This window comes from Leuciscus leuciscus (genome assembly GCF_965113295.1).
Source record: "Leuciscus leuciscus genome assembly, chromosome: 7".
NCBI classification, from domain to species: domain Eukaryota; kingdom Metazoa; phylum Chordata; class Actinopteri; order Cypriniformes; family Leuciscidae; genus Leuciscus; species Leuciscus leuciscus.
Genome location: NC_138731.1, coordinates 21,722,716 through 21,743,712, shown reverse-complemented (window position 1 = coordinate 21,743,712; position 20,997 = coordinate 21,722,716). Strand labels below are relative to the sequence as shown.

Sequence of the window (20,997 nt, the reverse complement as noted above, 5' to 3'; positions counted from 1 at the left end):
TAGGCCTCTACAAAAACATAGAACTGTTCCACATTATCTCTAACTATCTCTTTTGAAACCATTCAAACATGATGTTCACCTTCTTTCAAGGTTCACTTATTTTCAAGGTTCCTCCTATTTGTATTAAACGTCAGTTAAAAATTAAAATGTGAATGTGAATGCCAAGCTGGAAGTCACACTGGAATTCTTTTGGATGCAATACCTTGCAATTTTTTTTTCAAAAGAATATAAAAGAACTGAGATGTTTTGATCTCCTGGGTTGAACATTTAACAATAATAAAGAGATACCAGGTGCTAGACATCAATGCTTTGAAATCAGTTACCATGAAATCAAAATGGAATATTGCCGTATTTATTATAAATGATTTTTCCATGCACATCTTTTTTTTATTATTCATGTCCCCTTGAAAACAAAATATCTTCCCCTCCCTCTTGTAGGGATATCTCTCCTTTTCTCTGATATGTGTTTACTAGCATTAAAGTTTTTTTTTTCTTGTTCCCATGTAGGGAAGAAAAGACTTATGTTTCAAGCCAACTTTAATTTTGTTTTTAAAATTGTTTTCTATTTGTCTTTTCAGTTTAGTTTGTGCCAAAGTGGTATAATTTAACATGTTGAATGCAAGTGGGTTATAAAGGTTTCAAGTTTTATAAAATAGTTTTAAAGATTCATTTTAGTCAGTTTTGTTTGGAGTTGTGTTGGTTTTGATTATTTTAGTAATTTAGATTTGCTAAAAACCACTGGTGTTATGTTGATAATTATGAGCATTATCTTGTTTGAATTCAGCTGGCTTTGCTGAGGATGACTATGGCGGCCATTTTTGAGTCTCTGGATGAACCTGTGTTGTTTTCATTCTGCTGCAGTTGAACGTGACAGATCGAGACTTCACACAGGCCACCCACACCGAAGACCCTTCTTCCTGGATCCCCTCCAAATCCCTGTCCAAACCCTTATGTCTATGAGGTAAACACACTGATTACTGCATTCAGCTCTCATCACCTGGATCATTCCCCTTTTGCCCCGAGAGAGTGTCATTTCGGTCACATACTGCAGCAATTTGTCGGTGTCATTGAAGTTGCTCTTTTCCTGCTGATCACAGTTTCTCTTCTGATGGTTCGTGCGGGTTTATGTTTGGATGATAGAAGATGGACATTGTGAAACGGAAGCCACCATGGAGTTTACGTTTCTCATTCAAGATGCACACCTGATTTTGGTGATTCTTTTGATCTCCTTCCGCATCGACAGATGATTTTCGGGGGCGCAGAGAGAGGGCGGATTAATGTGCATATAATGAGGGAACAGTCAAGGGCTGTGGACCATTAGCAGATTGTGGTGGACGGGAATTGGATAGATTGTGGACTGTGTGCTTATGTAAAATCCCTCAGGACACCTTTATTAAGATTTGCAGCTCACATCTCACAGAGGTCAAATGGCGCATTATGGGTAAATCACCAATTTGATTGACCTGGAATGTGTGGAAATTGAAGACACCTTGAGGACTGACCGTGTGTGTGTGAGTGTGTGTGTGTGTGTGTTGCGTACTGACGGCAGTGTTATCTCCCCGGTCCAGGTGCAGTTTTAAGCGCTCAGTGAAAGATTATGAAGTGAAATGTAAAATGAACATACCACATTTCACCTAGTTGACTTCAGGATGGTGTTACCTCTCTGGCCAGAGTAGCGGTTCGCCAATGAGGGCCGGTAAACTAATACTACCACAGAGTCTGTCACCCTGACCTGAACCTGAGTTTCAACTTTTCTGGGCAGTAAAATTTTGGAAGATTTATTGTGTACTGGCCTGTCCTTCAAGTTTATGTCCCACCTCTCTTGCTCTCTGGCAATCAGGAGGCAACTTCAGGCAGAGCTGGACAATAGTCCATTTGTAGTAGATCTGGGCCTCTTAACTGAAGAAATTTGACAGATAACGAACTGTTTCATGCAGTACTTGGTCATGTACGTGTGTGTAACCTGGTACATTAATCAGACGACTGTTCGGTTCAGCTGCCTTTTCAGTATCTAATGTTTTTTAAACTTGACCATTAAATCTTTATATCCGGAACAGTAAATCTGAGTGATATTTCCAGAAATACATGACCTCTGCAAACAGCATTAACATTATTGTGTGTAACACCCACTAAATACAATTACATTTATTGAAATTGATTTTATTTTTAATAGTTACCCTTGTGAAAAAGAAGTTTGCTTAATTGCATTAAATGTGCATACTTTTACCAGAATATTTTTTAATATACATACATATATATATATATATATATATATGAAGAGTTCAGATGCAAAAACCTCTAAATGCATCTGAAATTTTCTTCTAGAATGATAATTTTTATCAAGCTCGTATATTTAAGTTCAGTAATTTCACTTTTTTGATAAAAATGATCATTCTGGAAGATTATTTCAGATGGCACTTAGAGGCTTTTGCATCTGAACTCTTCATATATATAATGTATATAGGCTATATATATTTTTAATTTTTTTACACATGGGTGAGACGGTACATTTTTAAAGTCAAATTTACTCCAACTGTCATGACAAGTTTTGGATTTTGAACTCAAATTTATACGTTTTCAAAAATGACAAAAAAAGTTATCCATTGTTTCGACTATTTGTAAGTTGAAACAAAGGATTTCTTCATGTTTAGTTGAGTTTACTCATGTTTTTAAGGCATTTTAAGGCAAATGTTTTACAGTGAAGGGTAATAGTGTTATTCTTTCTTCTATTTCACAAATTTACCTTCTTTTTTCCAAAGGCCAAAATTGCTCCAGTCAGGTCTTGCAGTGTGTGCAGCTGCTTCTCAACTTCCTGTTTCGGGCAGCTAGGAGCCTTTCTCTTCCTGTTAACCTGGCCAGATCGGTATGCCAGTGCGAGATCTTCTGAATACAGAATAAGAGGCCCTCTCCTTGTACTGTAGGTCTTAGGTGGCGCCGGCTCTAGGCCTCCAAAAAAACGCCCACTGCTCGTAAGATGCAGCAGTGAAGGCTGGGATTTCCAGTTGAAGTAGTCCTAGTTAGGAAAAGATCATGTTTCTATTGACTGTTCTACTGCGTACTCATTGAAACTGGCCTTATATAGACACATATGTAAGAAACATTTACCTCTGGTTCAAAACAGACCTCCAGTCTTCCATCATTACCATCTTCATCGTGCACAATTTGGCCGTACCCACGACTCAGCAATGACAGGACAAAATCTTTCATTGTGACACTGATAATGTTCTTTGAATGGATGCTGAAAAAGTACATGTACAAGTTTTTAAAATCACAAAGGCCTTTTTAATTTGTAATATTGTTATTATATATAGCAGTTGTATCACTGTTTAAAAAAAAGTTGCTGCCTTAAATTTTTAAGTACAGTCAACTTAGATGTTTAAGTCAATTCAACTTAAATTACATTAGACTTAAAATAATGAGTTCAGTATTGTATAACTTATAAAAAAAGTATAACTTATAAAAAAGTTGAAAATAAAGTAATGTAAAAACAAAGGTTGTCATATAACTTATTGATACAATTAGGTTTCAAAGAAAGTCAAAAGTCAGCGATTTTCACAGTTGTTCAACACTGTTTTTTGTTTCTCGTACCTCAGTTTGTGGCCTAGCAGCACCCCTCTCTTCAGCGACCATTTCTCTTTACCTCAGAATGCATTTGCGTGTTTGTTCAGCATCTCCGCGGCTGCTTTTACATACTAAGAATCATTTCGGCCCATGTTACGAATGTCTGTGTTTGCTGAGCTTTGGTGTTGCTAGGCTCTCCACAGCTCCTCGGCAGAGCACTGTTTTCTTGTTTCCTTGGTTGCAACCAAGCACTTACCCCCTCCTGGTCAGGCCAGCAACTCTGACTACCTTTGCTAAACCCATCCTAAAATACAAACAAAAGGAAGATAACTGCTCACAGTTTTTTTGTGAGTAACTTGACAGGCACGTCCTGTCATATGCCCAGTACAGCACATACCTAATTAGTGTTATTGACTGTGCCACAAGATATAGACCTTTCCTTCCTTCACATAAAACCCCTCCATCAATCAAACAGACAGGGGGAATTGATAAAGCGTACAACTAAAAGACCTGCAGGATGTCCTTAAATAATGTAAGAGGTTACTGGAGAGGGTTAGTTAACTGAAACTAAAATTTAAATCATAGGTAGCACTTTATTTTACAGTCATGTTCCGCATATACATAAAATAACTGGGTTATAAACTACACTGTAAAAATTTATTTTCATGATTTGTTATCGCAACTTTTTTTCTTTTGTCAAATCAACTTGGATGATTAATGTGATTCAAATTTTGAGTTTCTGTTGATTAAGTCAATCTACTTTGTTGTATTAACTCTAATTTATCATTTCAATGGACACATTTTTTTAAGGCAACCAGGTAACTTACTTTTTTTTTTAAGTTGAACCAACAATATATATATATATTTATTTATTTTTTTACAGTGACTAACCCTGAACCTATCCCTTAACCTAACCTTAACCTATAGTTACCCTTATTACCAGTACTTTCTTGGGTAACTGTATGTACAAATACTGTGAAGTAAAGTGTAACCAAACCATAAAAAACTTTTTGTTGCTTGAAATAACATGTTAACTGAAATCAAATCAAATATATATATATATAAAAAAAACTCATTTTATTTCAGCCAGTTGCCAAGACTAACAGTTCTCATTTTCATTTAGTTTAACTTGATGTACTGAAATAGCTAAAACTGTAAATAAATATACTTTTTTTTTTTTTTACTTATAAAAATGACAAAAACACAACACAATTACTAACATTTTGACTCAAATTAAAATGAAAAAATAAAATAGAAAAATAAAAATATGAATAAAAAAATTTAAATTAAAATAGTATCTCATTGATTCTGAAATAACACTAGGATATGTGACAGTTTGGCCACAAAAGCACGAGGCAAGGAAAGATAAGTATATTGCATGCTGTATGACAGTACACTGTAAAAAATTATGTGATCAATACGTTTTGACAACATACAGAATTATGTTTTTACATTGCTTTAACTGGTCAAAAATAAGTTAAGCAATTTTGAAAAAGTCAAGCAAAATTATATTTAACTCATTTTTTTAAAGTCAGTTTAATGTAATTGCAGTTGAAATGATTTAAACAACCAAGTTTATTGTACATAAATATTTAAGGCAGCAACTTATTGTGTCGGCACTAATAAACATGTTTTGGGAACGGAACAGTGCATTGAGTAACACTTAAGGTCCCATTAGCGCATTAGTTAACATTAACTATGAACAACATATTTGTTACAGTAATTATTAATATTTGTTAATGTTACAAATACAAATGTTAGTTCATGTTAGCTCAGGTCCATTAACTGATATTAACAGAAACAACTTTTGAATTTAATATGTATAAGTAAATGGGGTTTTTTTTCGGGTTTTTTTTCATTGTTAGTTTAACAAATTTAACAAATGTTAACAAATGGAACCATATTGTAAAGTGCAGCTCTTGTGCTTCAATATACTTGGAGGTTTAAAATGAGTGTCACAGAAAAGACTGCTAGGGATGCCTTTGAACCACAACACTAGCCTCTTCAACCACAACTGCATGTGCTTTGTGTTACATGGTGAATCATTTTATTACTCTGTGAGATCATACTTTGTGATGATGAACAGAACCCTAGTTGAGCAGCTGCAGGTTGATGAGGACAAAATGTTAGGATACTTAACATTAACCTGCCAACACCCTCTGAGCTGACCTCTTGACCTACAATGAAATCATAAAAAAAAAATCATGATTATAGTAAAATAAGGAAAATAATTTTTTCTTCTGTGGCTTTAAAATGACAAAATATCTTGGAGTTTTACTTAATGTGTATATCACAAATCAGTTGTTTTTGTGAGTGCCATAGTTAACATGGGCACTGTGCACATCCAAAGAACAGTATCGCCTAGTGTATATGTGAGGAGCTCAACAGATTTAAACATATTTAAAGGTGCAGAACATTCTAGCTTGTAGGCATTCAAGAGACTTTGCAACATAATTATTGTTAATGTGATTCTTGAAATAAAATGTAACATTAATGTATTTTATTCACAATATAATATGCAATATAAAATTTTGGTGATCCCTTTTCCTTTGCAGTGCACTCTTAAAAACAAAGTGTCTTTATTGCATTTGCTTCCATGAAGAATCTTTAACATCCATGAAAACTTTCCATTGGACAAAAGGGTCTTCGTGGAAAAAGATTGTTTCGATTTTTAAAGTGTTCTTCTCACTAGGAAAAAAAGGTTATTTTAAAACCCGTTCACTGAAACTTTCTTTTTAGGAACCAAAAATGGTTTGTCTATGGCATTACTGCGAAAACCCTCTGGAACCTTTCTTTTTAAGAGTGATATTAATATTCTTATCAATAGAAGTCTTTCTTTCAAGACTGTTACAAAACAATACTTTTGAATATATTAAAGCTCTCCAATAGCACAAGAGATAAATTATGTGCAACAGTTGATGATAACCTAAACTTTTGCTTAAATATAAAGTATGTTTCGTTCTTGAAACTTGTCTTTGTAGTTCATTCATAATGCTTGCTGTAAAGTCAACTCAGCTGTGATCAAGTTTTCACAACATCAGTCACCTGTGGGTGGCGCTAAAGCACCGCTCTTACACTTCATCCCAGTTACGCAAATTTGTTCTATAATGCACCGAATATCACCATGTAGGTAGATCTCATTCTTTGAGGCTGACTTTGTTTTGTAGTTAAATTAAAAATAATTTTGTCTCATGTGCTTTTCTTTTTAAAAGTCAAGATATAATACCACATTTGGTGCAACAGTCTACAAAAAGGTTACTCCGAGCACTTTCTGATACAGGCTTTTTTCTTACAAGAAATGCTAAAGGTTAAACAGAGTAGGCCGTGCATGGTTTCCACATCTGCATGTCTTTGTTTTCATAATTTTAAAAAGAAAAACTTTTGAGTAAAATGAGTCAGTTCGTTAAAAATCTAATCATTTTATTCAGCGAAACTGTACAGATACAAAGGTCTCTTACCAAATTTTAAAAACCAAGTAAAAAACAGCAAGATTATTTTCATAAATACATATATTCTTTGAGAAAAGGTGATTATTTACACATTTCAACGTTTAAAGGGAGCTTGCATAAATTCACAGCTGTACACATGCATTAAAGAGTCCCAATCCTAATGCGTACTTGACGGTCCATGAAGTATGCATGATTGTCGACGTAGGGCTGCGAAAGTCATACAAGTCCCCAGTTATGTGTATAAGGCAAATTACTTCCAAAATTTCAGGTACAGAACCGTGAGCATTGCGCAAAGCATTCAGTAGGCTACTGTCTACAGAGATCACATCTGCAAATGATATCGTGTTACACAGAAATACACTCAAATGTCTTTTTCACATACATTTAATATGAGAAACCCCAATGGTTAAACAGACTCAGGCTGATAACACTGTTCATGATGGTCCGTTTCCACTGTGGAAACGTCTAGGCACACAGTAGTGTCCACAAAACTCACTCAACAAGTCTCGTTTCGCGTAACGGTTCGCCATGTCTCCGCTCGAGACATTTATCTCAGAGAAAAGTTGCATGGTCATTCATAGCCTGACCAAAACCAAAAACAGACTCGCTTCTTTTTCATACCGTCGTCTCGCCTTGGTTGCTATTGCTGAGCCGTTTATAAAACCTGCGCCACGACTGCAGAGTTTTCCCAGACCATATCCAAAATCCAGAGGTGATTCCTACGATCATGGTCATCAGGTACTTTATCATGAACACGGTAAAGTCTGGAGACATAGGGGCGAAGTTATTGACCGGGCAAGGGACGGCGAATCGCTTGCACGTCTGCATGTGCCAGGTCTTCTCCCATTGCTCTCGGAAAGCCTGCTCGTAGAAGTAGCAGGCGATCACGATGGTCGCGGGAACCGTGTAGAGCACACTAAACACGCCGATGCGCACCATCAGCTTCTCCAGCTTCTCCGTCTTGGTACCGTCGTGCTTCATGATGGTTCTGATGCGGAAAAGCGACACGAAGCCGGCCAGGAGAAACGAGGTGCCGATGAAGAGGTAGACGAAAAGCGGCGCCAGGACGAAGCCACGCAGCGAGTCCACGTTGTAGATGCCAACGTAGCACACACCGGTGAGGAGGTCGCCATCCACCTGGCCCATGGCGAGGATGGTGATGGTCTTAACTGCTGGGACAGCCCAAGCGGCCAGGTGGAAGTACTGAGAGTTGGCCTCGATGGCTTCATGGCCCCACTTCATTCCCGCAGAGAGGAACCATGTGAGGGACAGAATGACCCACCAGATTGAACTCGCCATGCCGAAGAAATAGAGGATCATGAAGAGGATAGTGCAGCCCTCTTTTTTGGTGCCCTGCGCAACGGTCTTGTAACCATCGTCGTTGAATTTGTCAATGCACACGACTTTGTCTTCAAGGAAAAAGCCAGCTGCGTATGCAACAGCCACCATGAAGTAACACCCGGAGAGGAAGATGATGGGCCTCTCCGGGTAACGGAACCTCCTCATGTCCACTAAGTACGTGAGAACTGTGAAGAGTGTACTCACACAGCACAAAATGGACCAAATGCCCACCCAGAGCCGGCCAAATTTGACCTCTTCCTCTCTAAAATACATCAATCCGTTGGGTCTAGTGGGCTCACATGGCGCACCGCAGTCCTTCTCGCCCATGAAGTGGTACTTCAGATAAGTGGGCACTTTGAGCTGCAGCGGGCATGTGAATTGCTGGTTGGGTCTGACCACGCTCGGCTGTAGTGTGATCAGTTCTGGCACGTAGGGCGTCGGGTTTGAGGTCGGGCTTCCCGCGTCCGATGTGTTCTGGCCCACGCAGATCTCGCCCGCGCCGTGGACCGGGAAGTTCTCGCAGCGCAGTCGCTCGGGCCACTGGAAGCCGAACTTGTTCATGAGGGCCTCGCAGCCTTGTCTCGCGCGCTCGCACAGGGAGCGACACGGCGGGATGGCTTGCTCGAGCACAGTGCAAACCGGCGCGTACATGGAGCAGAGGAAGAACTTCAGGTCCATGGAGCACTGCACTTTCACCAGGGGGTAGAACTGGTGCACCTCCAACCCGGCGTCCTCCTGGTTGGTGTGACCCAAAAGGTTAGGCATAATGGTCTGATTGTAGGCGATGTCCGTACAGAGAGGTATCGATATGGGCTGGCAGAAGCCGTGCTCGGGAATGGAGATGCCCTTCTCGCCATGATACTGAGCGCTGGACGGCTGCAGGAACAGGGTGAAAAACAGAAGAAAATATACAGTAATCCCGCAACAGTGTTGCATTTTGAGGAAAGCCGTTGTTCAGTTGATTCGTTCTGAAAGAAATGAAGCTGCGCGTTCACAGTCAAAGTTTCTTTGTGACCAGTTCGTAATTTTTTTTTTTTAAAACTCCTTGTTTGAGCTCTTGTCACGATACTCGTGGTCTGAAAGCAATCATGTTAAGCAAATGCGTGGATTTGAGAAGGAAGCCCTGACAAAAGTCCGAAAATAGATCCAAACTAAATCCACAAGGAGCGCATAGTTTTTCTTCTTCAAGGTTTTTGAGAGAATCTTTCGAATGTTATTTCGAGTTTTCCGTCTGTCTCTCCAAATCCCGCGTGTAAAAGCCTGTGTATCCAGTGACTTTAGAAACTGCCTTCCAGAGAGTCGTGTTGGTGCTGGAAAACTTAAGTCGGGTTTCTCGAGCAGAGCGCGCTCTCGTGTGCGCTGGGTAGACGCGCTACTCACTGACTGGAAGGTTTGAGCGCAAGTGAGGCGCACATACAATAATGTGCCGTCGGTTTCCACACACCCCTCATTCAAAATCACTGCCCCTCGATGCGGGGCGCCTTGAAACCACTAGCGTTTTAGACCAATCACAGGTTTTGTTTTCCTTTGCGTCTTGCTTTTGATTGGTCATTGGTTGTAATTGTGGTGGGTTTCAGCCATCAGAAACTTTCCTTCTATAGACGGCGGAGAAAAAAATCCATAGGCTAGATTCTGAAAGTGTAGTGGGTCTTTTGGGCATGCAAAACGGTGCCAAACCTTGCACATGACTAATACTAAGTCAGTCAATTTTAGTTTCTCAATTCAAATCCAGCTTTTATTTTTTTAAACCCTTCAAATGATAATTGAATGTGTATGTTGATAGTCGCCATTAAAAATTGAAATATGTGTTTACTAATTTGCGAAGTAGAAGTATAGCAACACTGAGTCAGTGTACAAAATGTAAACACCCTTTTATCTGATTGGCTTTCTTGTTATAATCTGAGTAGGCTATAATCATATAATAAATTGGAAAAAGCAGAGCAAAAAAAATCCTTTGAGTAAATATAAATCTGGTCGGGGGGGGGGGGGGGGGGGGGGGGGGATAAGGTAACATTACGAAATAGACAATTAAATGGTCTGAGTTTAAATGTAAATTTAATGACACCTCACACCCACTATTCAGGCTGGCTTGGAAAGTTAACTTGCTAGGAAGCATGGTAAATATTTTGATTATTTTCATATAAATTCTCATGCAGAGTGGGTGGGGACCATCAGCTAAACAATTTGGACTATTTAAGGGCAAAAAATGCTGAGAATTAAATGTACATGAAGAGTATGTCCATGTAAGGAAGAGATTAAGAAAAACACTACATGAAATCTGCCTGGAAGATTCTGTGAAATAGTACATTAAGGTCCAGATTAGAAGCTAAACCAAACAGAGTTTCAGTGGTGCCAAAAATGTGAAAAATTCACAACTTGTTACAATTATAAACCAATTAATTAATAAGTGTCTGAGACCAGCGGTAGCCAGAGCTATTGGCTTATTGAATAACTTATTCTTAATCATAAATAAAAAATCTTCTTCCCTCTGCTTGAGTGAGTTTTAAAAATAGATCTGAGCTTTATAGCTGTATGCCTGGTTACGTGGTATGTAAATGTGAGGGCTGAGGGAGATGATCTGCTCTCTGGACCTCAACATCAATCACACGGAGCCTAAAGCTGCTGCCTCAGAAATGAGCGCCATGGCACGCTTATTCTGGAACTCACCGTACAGCTCTACAGCAGCCCATGTTTGATCACTGGGCATATACACTCACTTCATCTTTCAACAGACATGCAACTTAAAACTTCGACCGACATTTTCTTAAGAGTATACTTCTCTGGCTTATTAGGGCTAAAAAATACATCCAGTAAGTTGTTCTGATGTTGGTTTAGTGATAAAATACATCATGACTTTATGAATTCATGATTCTTGTCCTTTGAGGGACAATTTGAGAACAGAATATGGTTAAAAATGCTACTCTTTGCAAGAGTGATTTACATAATTTTGTGTTTTTAATGTGCCTACGTGTATAAAGTAACAACTTTAAAGCTGAATATGTGAAATTTGGAAACGATATTGAGAGATGGTATGATGGTGGAATGGGTGGCTTGAAAGATGCCAAAAAGAAATGATTTAGTACAGATGATTAGACAAGTTTGAAAAGTTCATATGAGTTTTTAGTATAGACTTCATTAATATTTGTGGTTTCCCACTGGACCTTATTAGCTCTCATACAGCTCAGCTCCACATTTTTACACTTCAACTAAGAGAGAAAGTAAAAGGAGGTAATGAGGGGAATACGGGTGCCATGTAGTGGAATAAACTACATGATCTGTTGTATTTTGTGAAATGATGTGAACTTCATTGGAGCCATCAGTTCAACTCTCCAATCTTATTTGGCTGTGCTTTGAGTATTAACCTGTTGGTCGTACTTGTTTTTGGGGCTAATTAAATTTGACCTTTAATCATCCTGACAAAAAATCAAACCACTGCTTTTAGTGTGTCAATATTTATTGTCCTTTCTGTGTTTTATAGGCCCAGTTAGAGCTCTGCATGTCTTAATTTTTGTTTATGACTGAGGTCTGCATAAAAAAACAGCATGTGTATATAATTTTTTAATGTGCCAACTAATCATTCTATTTGAAATTCTTTAAGCATTATAGTATCTACAAATATTCTACAACATTTGAATCAAGAATCTTCTGTCCTATTTGGTTTAGAAAGAGGAGACATCTTAAGGAATCACAATGTCTTGCAAAATAATTATGTTTTTTCTTTCAACTAGTTGTCAATGAAGCAACTTAAATTATATGTGTTTTACTAATAGTCAGTGATAGTTTCAGAGGTTGATTTCCCAAGGGAGACGCTCGGATACACCCACCAGCATTCGCCGTCCCTCTAGACAAAACTCAACGTCACTGAGATTAAAAGTGAAACACCTCTGACATGACCCAGCCTGAGAGCTAACTGTAAGTTTCCAGGAAATTTTGGAAATCAATTGTTAGTTTTCCAAGAACATTTCCTCCCATTGGTGCTATGTTTTAATCACAAAAAAACGAACATGTTTTCCAGATTGTGTGGAGTTTCTGTTACACTTGGATCTATTGATGCTCGCCCCATCAAAGCTTCGTGATTTAGGACTTTCTGTACATGAGGAAATCTCATTACACCATGCTGGATTTGCTGTCCCAGAGATGTTTTTATCATGCACATTCTTCATGCATTTCCCCCAAATATTAACACTAAATAATATCCCTGTTCTGAACCTTTGCTATATAGTTTCATTCTTTCACATATAAGAAGCTTTTTTCAAATTTGAATGACGCTAGCAGAAAATCCCTCCCCCGGTCATTCAGCTCTTTCAGTAGCAGGTCCGTAAATTTGCGGGCGAGTCTGTTTTGATTTGGTCAAGCCCTTGGTTTCCCGTAGTCTGGCACCAACGTTAACTTACAGAGGACTGTGGCACATAACTCAACACTGCATACACGAGCAAGCCAAATAAAACGCTTAAGGATGGTCAGTGAACGCTTTGAGGCAAATCGTCCCGGGCAAAGTGTATATCACTGTGGTCATTTAGCTACCGTGTCAAACTGTAAAGCTCTGGCTCTCTTCAGTTGAGATTTTTCCTGCAAGAAAACCCCCAGAGTCACACACCCAGATATCTGCATGGGTGGTGCCGATATATTAACCCACTACTCAACACTTTTATGTTTGAAGAAATGTTTGCTCTTGTCTAAATTAATAGTGTGCATGTAAGAGAAGAAATACAAACCTTTTTTTATACCCTAGTTATGTAGGTCTGGACTTGCAGAAGAATGCCACAGCATTCATCAGCATTGCAGCTCCATTTAAATGTCCTTTGTTTGTATTATATTTCCATTGCTAATGGCAAGAGAGAGTATCATGATTCACATACATATTTAAAAAGCCCCAGGCAAGTCTGCCTATGACAGTGGTTCTCATGCACTGGGAGAGGTGCAGGCAGCAGATGAAGGGATGGTGTCTGCGGAAGGAATGAATGAAGATAGTCATGAGAGAGAGAGAGAGAGAGAGAGAGAGAGATCGAGACAGATAAAGGCAGAAAGAGAATAAGAGCCACAGGAAATGCAGGTTACGCTGGACTCTTGAGCATTGCCTGAGGATAGGCTGCAGGCGCTGTCTCATAAATGACAGGAGGCTTATTCAGTTCGAGTGTAATGTGGAAGGGGTTAATACGGCCTCTCCAGAGAAACATGACGTCCACGGTGTGAAATGCTGTAGATATGAATCTAAGATAATGTGCTGGGGCACAACATCAGGAACACCAGCTCGTAATATTTGTAATTCCTTTAAAAATGTGTCACACACACACACACACTAAGAGCTTTTGAATGTCCGTTTTTGTGTGTTTGAGAGAGAACAAACTTGTGTAGTTGCATGTGAGAGAATTTTTAGGGTGTTTGCATGTTCGTGTGTGTGTGTGTGTGTGAGCTGGACCTGCAATTAATTAGCAGTTTAAACTCCCTCATTTATTCCTTGTGCCAAGAGCTCCGTCCCTCTCCAGCTTTCCATGTACAGCTGTCACAGGGGACGGGAAAAGGGGAGGAAAGCTTTGGTTTAGCCCTCTGATCATCCAGCTTACTGAACATCACACTGTGTTACGGAAACAGAGCTCCAGGCTGTCTCCACAGGACTTCATGACAGATATCCACACCTTAACTGCACCAGAATGTGATGCTTAAGATGTTTTATTGCCACACAGTTTAGTGGTATGAACACACTTTACTCGTAAACTCCCCTTTTGACATGTTTATGTATATATTTTGTGAGTTGACAAGTTAGTTTCGTCTTATCTTGCACTCTTTCCTCCTGCTTTTTTCGTAGTGTGTTCTTCCTGACCCTGCATGTGCACAGTTTTCCCCCCCTCCTGTTCTGGTCGACATACTTCTAAAACTTTCCACTGATGGAGTTTGTCTGTCATTTGTAAAACTCAAGTGGCCAGCTGTCAGAGAGCAGGCGTCTGTCCTATAATCCCTTGATTCAGAGCAAGATTTTCTCTTTTTTCTACAATGGAAGATGTACTCGTCATATAAACACGCTATACCGTTAACCTAAACACAGTCGTCTGGCAATATACATTTTAAGGGAAACAATTTAGAGAAACGTGGGCTCATCAAAGGCGAAATGAAAGAAGCGGTCTGCAGGCTGCAAACACACTTACGTTACTTAACTGTAACGTTTGTTGGTTTAAGCTGGTCTTCATGTTGTCAAGCTGATGTTTAGCTAGTTTAGCTGGGTGGCCAACTGGTCAAAAACCCCTTTAAAACCTGACCAGGCTGGAAGACCAGTGAACCAGCTTCTTTTTTTTCAACAGGGTTAGTGATTTTGGGCACTAATTTTCTAGAACTTTTAGTTAAATAAATATGCAAACCTATTTATGCGAATCACCCCATATTTATTTTAAATAACATATCTGTAGTAGATTTAGTTGTATATTTTTCCAGTTTATCCAGTTATTTCTCAGTATACAAGTTAAGAGTCTTGTAATAGATGTTATCTCATTGTGACATGGTTGTGGTATTACACTAGTGAAAAAAAGTATACATAAAAAGAGAACTTACAGGGAAATAATATACTTTAAAAGAATATACTTCTTAATATAGGCTACTTGTACGAACTTAATGTAATGTTTCCGGACACTTAATTTTATGTTATTTACAATTAAATGTATTATAGTTAAAAGTTGTATTAAATGGAAATAGTCTACCTTTAGAGTTACCTTTTTTGACCCACTTAAGTAAATATTTATATGGAATATTAATTTGTTTTTGAAATATTATTAAAATGTACTGCTGAATGTACTGACAAGCATTTAGGTAAACTAAAAACTAAAATATAAAAATTGAAACTTGTCATGGATTTAAATATTTGTAATTACACATTTGTAATGATTGAGATGCAATTTGTTACATTTAAAATATATATCCCTGGTTTCACAGACAAGGCTTAAGCCTAGTCCCATGAAAGATGCACACCAGTAATGTTTTTTTTTTTCTAAGGCATGTTCATAAAAGCCACTTAAATATCATAATTGAACTAAAGCCTAATCCTGGCTTAATCTAAGCCCTGTTTGTGAAACCAAGCAATAAAGTTAAAATGAAAACGAATATGCAGTTAAAATTATAATTATTTTAATTGTAAGTATTTTACTTGTGCTTTAGCATGTTAATCATTAAAGGGATATAGTTCAATTGTTGTCATTCCAAACCTGTAAGACCATCTTTCATCTTTGAAGATATTTTTGATGAAATCCGAGTGCTTTCTGACCCCCCCCCCACACCCCCCCCCCCAAAGACTGCCACGTTATTACTACTTTCAAGGCCCAGAAAGGTAGTTAAGACATCATTGAAATAGTCCATGTGACATAATAAGTGTTCTCGTCTCTTCATAACATTAAGGTTGAACCACTGTTGTCACATGGACTATTTTAACAATGTCTTCACTTCCTTTTTGCACATTCAATACATTCAAAAATCCCTTTCACAAGGGTAGTCTTCATCACGAGCCATGTGTTGCTACTTTCATTTACTGCAAGTCTTCATTTTTTTCTCCCACAGAGGTTTTAATTTCACAGAGTCAGTGAGTGAAAAAGGAGATGAATAGAAAAGAGGCTGTTTTTGGTCAGCGGAGAGGTGGTAGATGAGGGCTAGCCTGCCTGGAGTGGACTAGAAGAGGGCGAGTATGTCAGGGAGAGGGCTGCTCACCCAGCCAGCTGGACTGGATCCGTCAATGGTTTACAGAGCCGCTACAGTATACAGGGCAGAGGTATGCTACCTCCACAAACCTGGAAAAAAAACATGGCCGCCAGGAGAAACTGAGTGATGAAAGGATGATTTATGCAGTACAAATATGCCGCACGTATGGTCTGCTAGAAAATGAGCGGGTAGGCTGTTTCTGGCTGCTGGGGTTGTGCTGTGAAGGATACGTGCTGCCGGTGTAGAGGGCAAGAGGCGGAGGGATGTTTTAACAGTCTTATGTAAACCAACTGGGGTGGGGGCGGCCATCTTGTGTTTATCACATGTCAGAAAAAAAGCAAGGCCAGGGCACCTCTGGGAGCTGTTTGAAAGTGGCATTCTTACGCAGGATTAATAAACAAGGCGACCCACTGGATGGCTGGGAGTACAGGATCTCAATATGTGCTGCACTTTTGGCAGGAGGGGACCTTCCTTTGTTTTCACTGCTTCGGGAGAGTGTACGTGCCGGCCGCGTGTTACTGTTTGGTCTTGATGCTGTCTGATTGAAGCACCTGGATTTTTAAATTCATTTCACTCGATCAGGTCTCTAGCTAGAGTCTTTCAGTGCAGATGAACATGTGATGAAACAATGAAGTGCCTGTCCTATATTTCTATAAGTATCATTTCTTGCACCCTGACAGCTGCATAAGCTAAGTTGAATCAAAGGTCTGAAGGAAACAGCTGCTCCAAACATTTTTCAACTGTAGAGGGGGGTTGTAGAGGAGAACGTATCTCAATCATATCTCAAACTTCATTGTGTGTGCTGCTGTCTTTCTCTGATTACTTGTATAGCCAATGTGACCTCATTAGAATCCAAATGTGTCACGCTTTAAATTAGGTGTATATTTAATACCTACATCAAACAATAAGTACAATGTATTTATTGAGTTCATGTTGTATTGCAAAACACTTTTGCTGATATTGAGGTGGGATACGGGTAAGATCAGGGCTGTTTGGGGGTATGGGTAGGTTTAAGGGTGGGCTAAAAGGTAAGGGAAGGGTCAACTGTGTGATTAAAGATGTAATTACAGAAGATAATATCTGATGTAATTACATGTATGTAATTATATATAAGTACAATGTAAAAATGTATGTACACAATAAGTGCTTTGTATCAAACTATAATTTAAATGTTAGTTGTAAAGACACATAATATAAAGTGGGACCTTCAAATGTATTTGTACATACACTGTAAATAGTTGTAATGTGTAATTGTTACCTTAAAGTATATACTAACTTTTGTTTGTGTAATATGTCTGGTTGTAATAATGTTAAATAAATAAAACAAATCTGAAATGTGTACAGTGTATAGTATGTTTTAAACAAGCATCACTTTTGCATAGAAACTGAAACATATAGAATAAACATACAACATCTAAAGCATATATTATTTGTATAACACACACAAAGGTTTATGTTATTTTGAATTCATGGCAGAATTGAGCTTTTCCATCATGATTTACTACATAAAATAAATAATTTGAATGACATTACATGTATTTAAAGCACTGTGACACTTTATTTTGTGGATTAATTCTCATGAACTAGTTTCTTATTAGCATATTACTAGGATATTAGCTTTTTATTAGTACTTATAAAGAACATATCAATGCCTTATTCTGACCATATTCTACATACCTTAATCCTACCCAATACCTAAACTTAAAAACTACCTTACTAACTATTAATAATCAGTCATTATGAGTTTACTGAGGCAAAAGTCACAGTTAATCGTAAGTTAATAGTGAGAATTAGGCCCTAAAATGTGACCAATATATTCAAAGTCCCTCTGTAGTCAATAATTGTATCCCTTAAAACTCATCTTTGGCCACCAAAATGACATATTTCAATGTTTTTTTCCTTGGGAAAAATATTCTTCATGCCTTAAAATAGCTTGAATTTAGCTATTCATAATTTAGCACTCATTTAGCCTCATTTAGTATTCGCTGTTCTATGAATAAACAAATTAGCCCCGCCTCCACTCACACCAGCTCAGAGATCCACTTGTTGACGATCACGTGTTGACGTGATTGGTTACAGGGTAGTTTGTGACGTCAGAAACACCAGCGTTTTTGATACTGTCTTTGGTTCACTGCAGTTTTAAGTAGAAAATACTCAGCAATGGTGTTGACTTATGAATTTGTACATGGTTTGCATTTTAAAAACACCCCATAGACATAAAACAACATTAAAAGCTTGATTTTCAGCACAGGTGGACTTTAATAATATATAATATTCAAAGAGCATCTTAAAATATCAAGAGCCCCATCTGCATTTCATTATATACTGTATATATATAATACATAATATATACGTAATATATGTGTGTGTGTGTGTGTATTTAAATGAAATATATATATTTATGCATAATGTTTCTCCAGAATTTAAGTAAATAAATCAATGAATATTCTGCAATTAAATTGACTTGTTCACAAAATTTCTCTTCTGACTAATTATCAGGTGATTTGGAAAGTTTTAGTGTCTATCCAAACAAAATAAAAATGTAAGTGTAAACATCACTAATGAATATCTATAATATGAATTCTAATGAGATTACCCTGTTACTCACTCCGAGGAGATGTGGAGCCCTTATGAAAGAGTTATGTGGTTGCCCTGGTGCTGTTTGTGTTGCGGTGATGCTAAGGGGTGTTTGTATCGATCAGTCTCTTTAAACAAACAGCCAAGCGGGCAGCTAGGAGAGTTCAACTTTAAGGAGGCAGCCAGTCCAACTGTGCCTGGCAGGATTGGCTCTTAGCTTGACATAAAATCAATGTTCCCAGCTGATCACTGCAGAGTCGACCCAGACTTTTGGATGCCGCCTCACCTTGTCAGATAGTTGGCTTTTAAGAAAAAAAGAAAAACATTTAGTGGAGCTCAGGGATGGAGCCTGGTGTTTTTACTGTAAAGTTCAAGAGGCGTTTACATAACCTAGAGCAGAACTGGGGTACGGTATTGATCCCCTCACAGCTGGACTACTGAGGTTAGAGCTACACAGTCAGGGATATTAACACTTCTAGACAAAAGACAGCAGCTACAAGTAGGATAAAGGGATGAGGCCTGTGGGATGAGTTGGTGAGCATGGGGTTGTTTCATTCACTGCTGCATTCATTACGCTCCACATGGCTGCTGTTTCATGCAGCTTAAGCAGCTTGGGAGATGTTTTTGTGATGGCTGCTGAGTTGTGCATGTGTGTGGATTTTCAACATGGCAGAAAGTGGCGTTTGAATGTTGTATACAAGATTGTGAGAACGATAGTTAGCTGTGTGTGTTTATATGGAGTATTCTTAGCTAAATATCCCCCTGAGGCGGAAGTAATAGTAATTAGCCCCAGGGGAGCTGGGGTGCTGCTACGACCCCTCTGGCTGTGTTCCACTCTGAAAAACAGTGTATGTGTTTGTGTGTATCTTCAATGCTGACTGTGACAGATCGCAGTAATAGTGCACAACCCTTGAAGCTGCACAGAAATGGGGTCAGATACTATCACATTTTCAAACTTTCTGAACTATCTATCATATCTAACTCGATCTATCTATTTTACCCCCTTACATTCAGATTCACGCTGCAGTTCTGTATCCTGCTCTATTTAATTTTGATTCAGTTTCTGGAATTAGGTTGGAATTTAAAAGCCACTCTATCACTTTATTACTTTTATTCCAAACATCCACTTTGTTCACTGTTCAGACATCTAACTTTTCAAATGAACGAGGAAGAAGTGATGTCACAGGAAAGGTATGATGTGGATGGATGAGGGAAGGGTTTGTGTCTCAGGATAGTGGATCAGGGAGGGCCAGATCCCTGCGAGAGATGGGCCATTATAACCTCCATAAGCTTTTTAGTCCTTCTGACCGGTAAAAGGCAGGGGAAAGACATCTAAATTCTGGACAGGTACCCTCTTGTTCATGTTTTATTTATCTTCAAATCTTCTGTTTTACTCTTTCTTCTTTTTTCTGTTCTAACTCTTCATTTCTGAGCATTCCACAGTTTTCTCTGTCATGAGGGTTTGTTTTTCTCTGTGCGTCCATGGGATGATGCAAGTGGATTTAGTTCTAATTGATGAATCATTCACAATAAAATCTATAATTTACATAGAAGATAGGGTGAATTTTCATGTCATGTTTGCTGACTAAAATAAAGGATGCAATTACCCCCCAAATATTTTTTAGTCTGGTGCCATTTTTTGAGCTAAGAATTAAAATGCTTTTATTTTCCTCTGTAAAATGAAATAAAACTGCCTCTGTTATATTCTTTGTTGATAGCCAATCAAAAGGATTTTGAGGCGCTGTCTGCCTGTCAATCATTTTGCGCGTTCACAGGAATCAGTCCATATGCAAAGCCGGATTTCTCTTGTCAACAACGGCGAACACAGCTAAACATCCTAAACGAAATAGGAAGACAGGGGAGAATAAAGTCACCAAAACAGCAGCAAGAGGAGAGGTTTTTCATCGCTGCAGAGAGCTGAGAGCTTCAACGCGTTTGAAAACAGGTGCCGAACTTGCTTCGCTTTCGCTTAAACAGGTAGGCCTACTGTTGTGGTAATGCCAAAGCGGCGCGGTTAGTAGAAAAAGGGGACATGTTTAGTAAATTTGGCTAAAGTCTCCAAGTCGGCTATCATCGATTACAGCAGGTTTTATTTATGTATTTGTTTTAATTTTTTTAGTTAAAAAGACATCCCTGTTAAAATGCTTGAACTGTAGCTCACACTTGGCCTCCTGCTGCAATTTCAGTATTACACTAGCTTCCGGTGTTGTCAAAGCTCTCGCTGTCATAGGCTATTTCTAATAACTGTAGGCTAGATCACATTCACAACCAATTATATTGTAGTAGATATATTCTATATTATTAACTAGCTTATAGTAAACATAACATTTTAGTATATTATATTGAAACATAACATTGTAGGCTAGTACTTTATTGGAAAGGTGGATTGTAT

At 38.3% G+C, this 20,997-nt stretch overlaps 2 protein-coding genes and 1 long non-coding RNA gene across 7 annotated transcripts in view; 1 reads left to right on the top strand and 2 right to left on the bottom strand.

Moving 5' to 3' along the window:
* kiaa2012 (KIAA2012 ortholog) overlaps positions 1-3,801 on the bottom strand; it is a 31,023-nt gene extending 27,222 nt beyond the window's left edge. For 2 of the 5 annotated variants that reach the window (XM_082176470.1, XM_082176469.1), the window contains exons 1-3: positions 3,589-3,801; positions 3,106-3,238; positions 2,744-3,013 (exon numbers count right to left, since the gene is read on the bottom strand). In XM_082176470.1, the coding sequence (XP_082032596.1) occupies positions 2,744-3,013; positions 3,106-3,207 (372 nt within the window). In that variant the 5' untranslated portion in view covers positions 3,208-3,238; positions 3,589-3,801. The remainder of the gene's footprint in view (positions 1-2,743; positions 3,014-3,105; positions 3,239-3,588) is intronic. The other 3 variants (XM_082176466.1, XM_082176467.1, XM_082176468.1) reach the window with 3 other exon arrangements.
* Positions 3,802-6,956: 3,155 nt separating this feature from the next.
* Positions 6,957-9,761, bottom strand: fzd7a (frizzled class receptor 7a). Its single transcript, XM_082175341.1, has one exon. It carries the CDS (start codon positions 9,285-9,287, stop codon positions 7,626-7,628), a length of 1,662 nt encoding a protein of 553 aa, XP_082031467.1. The 5' UTR covers positions 9,288-9,761; the 3' UTR covers positions 6,957-7,625.
* A 10,653-nt stretch (positions 9,762-20,414) lies between these two features.
* LOC309503719 overlaps positions 20,415-20,997 on the top strand; it is a 51,041-nt gene continuing 50,458 nt past the window's right edge. The window contains exon 1 of the long non-coding RNA XR_014207834.1: positions 20,415-20,582. This is a non-coding gene — a long non-coding RNA (uncharacterized lncRNA). The remainder of the gene's footprint in view (positions 20,583-20,997) is intronic.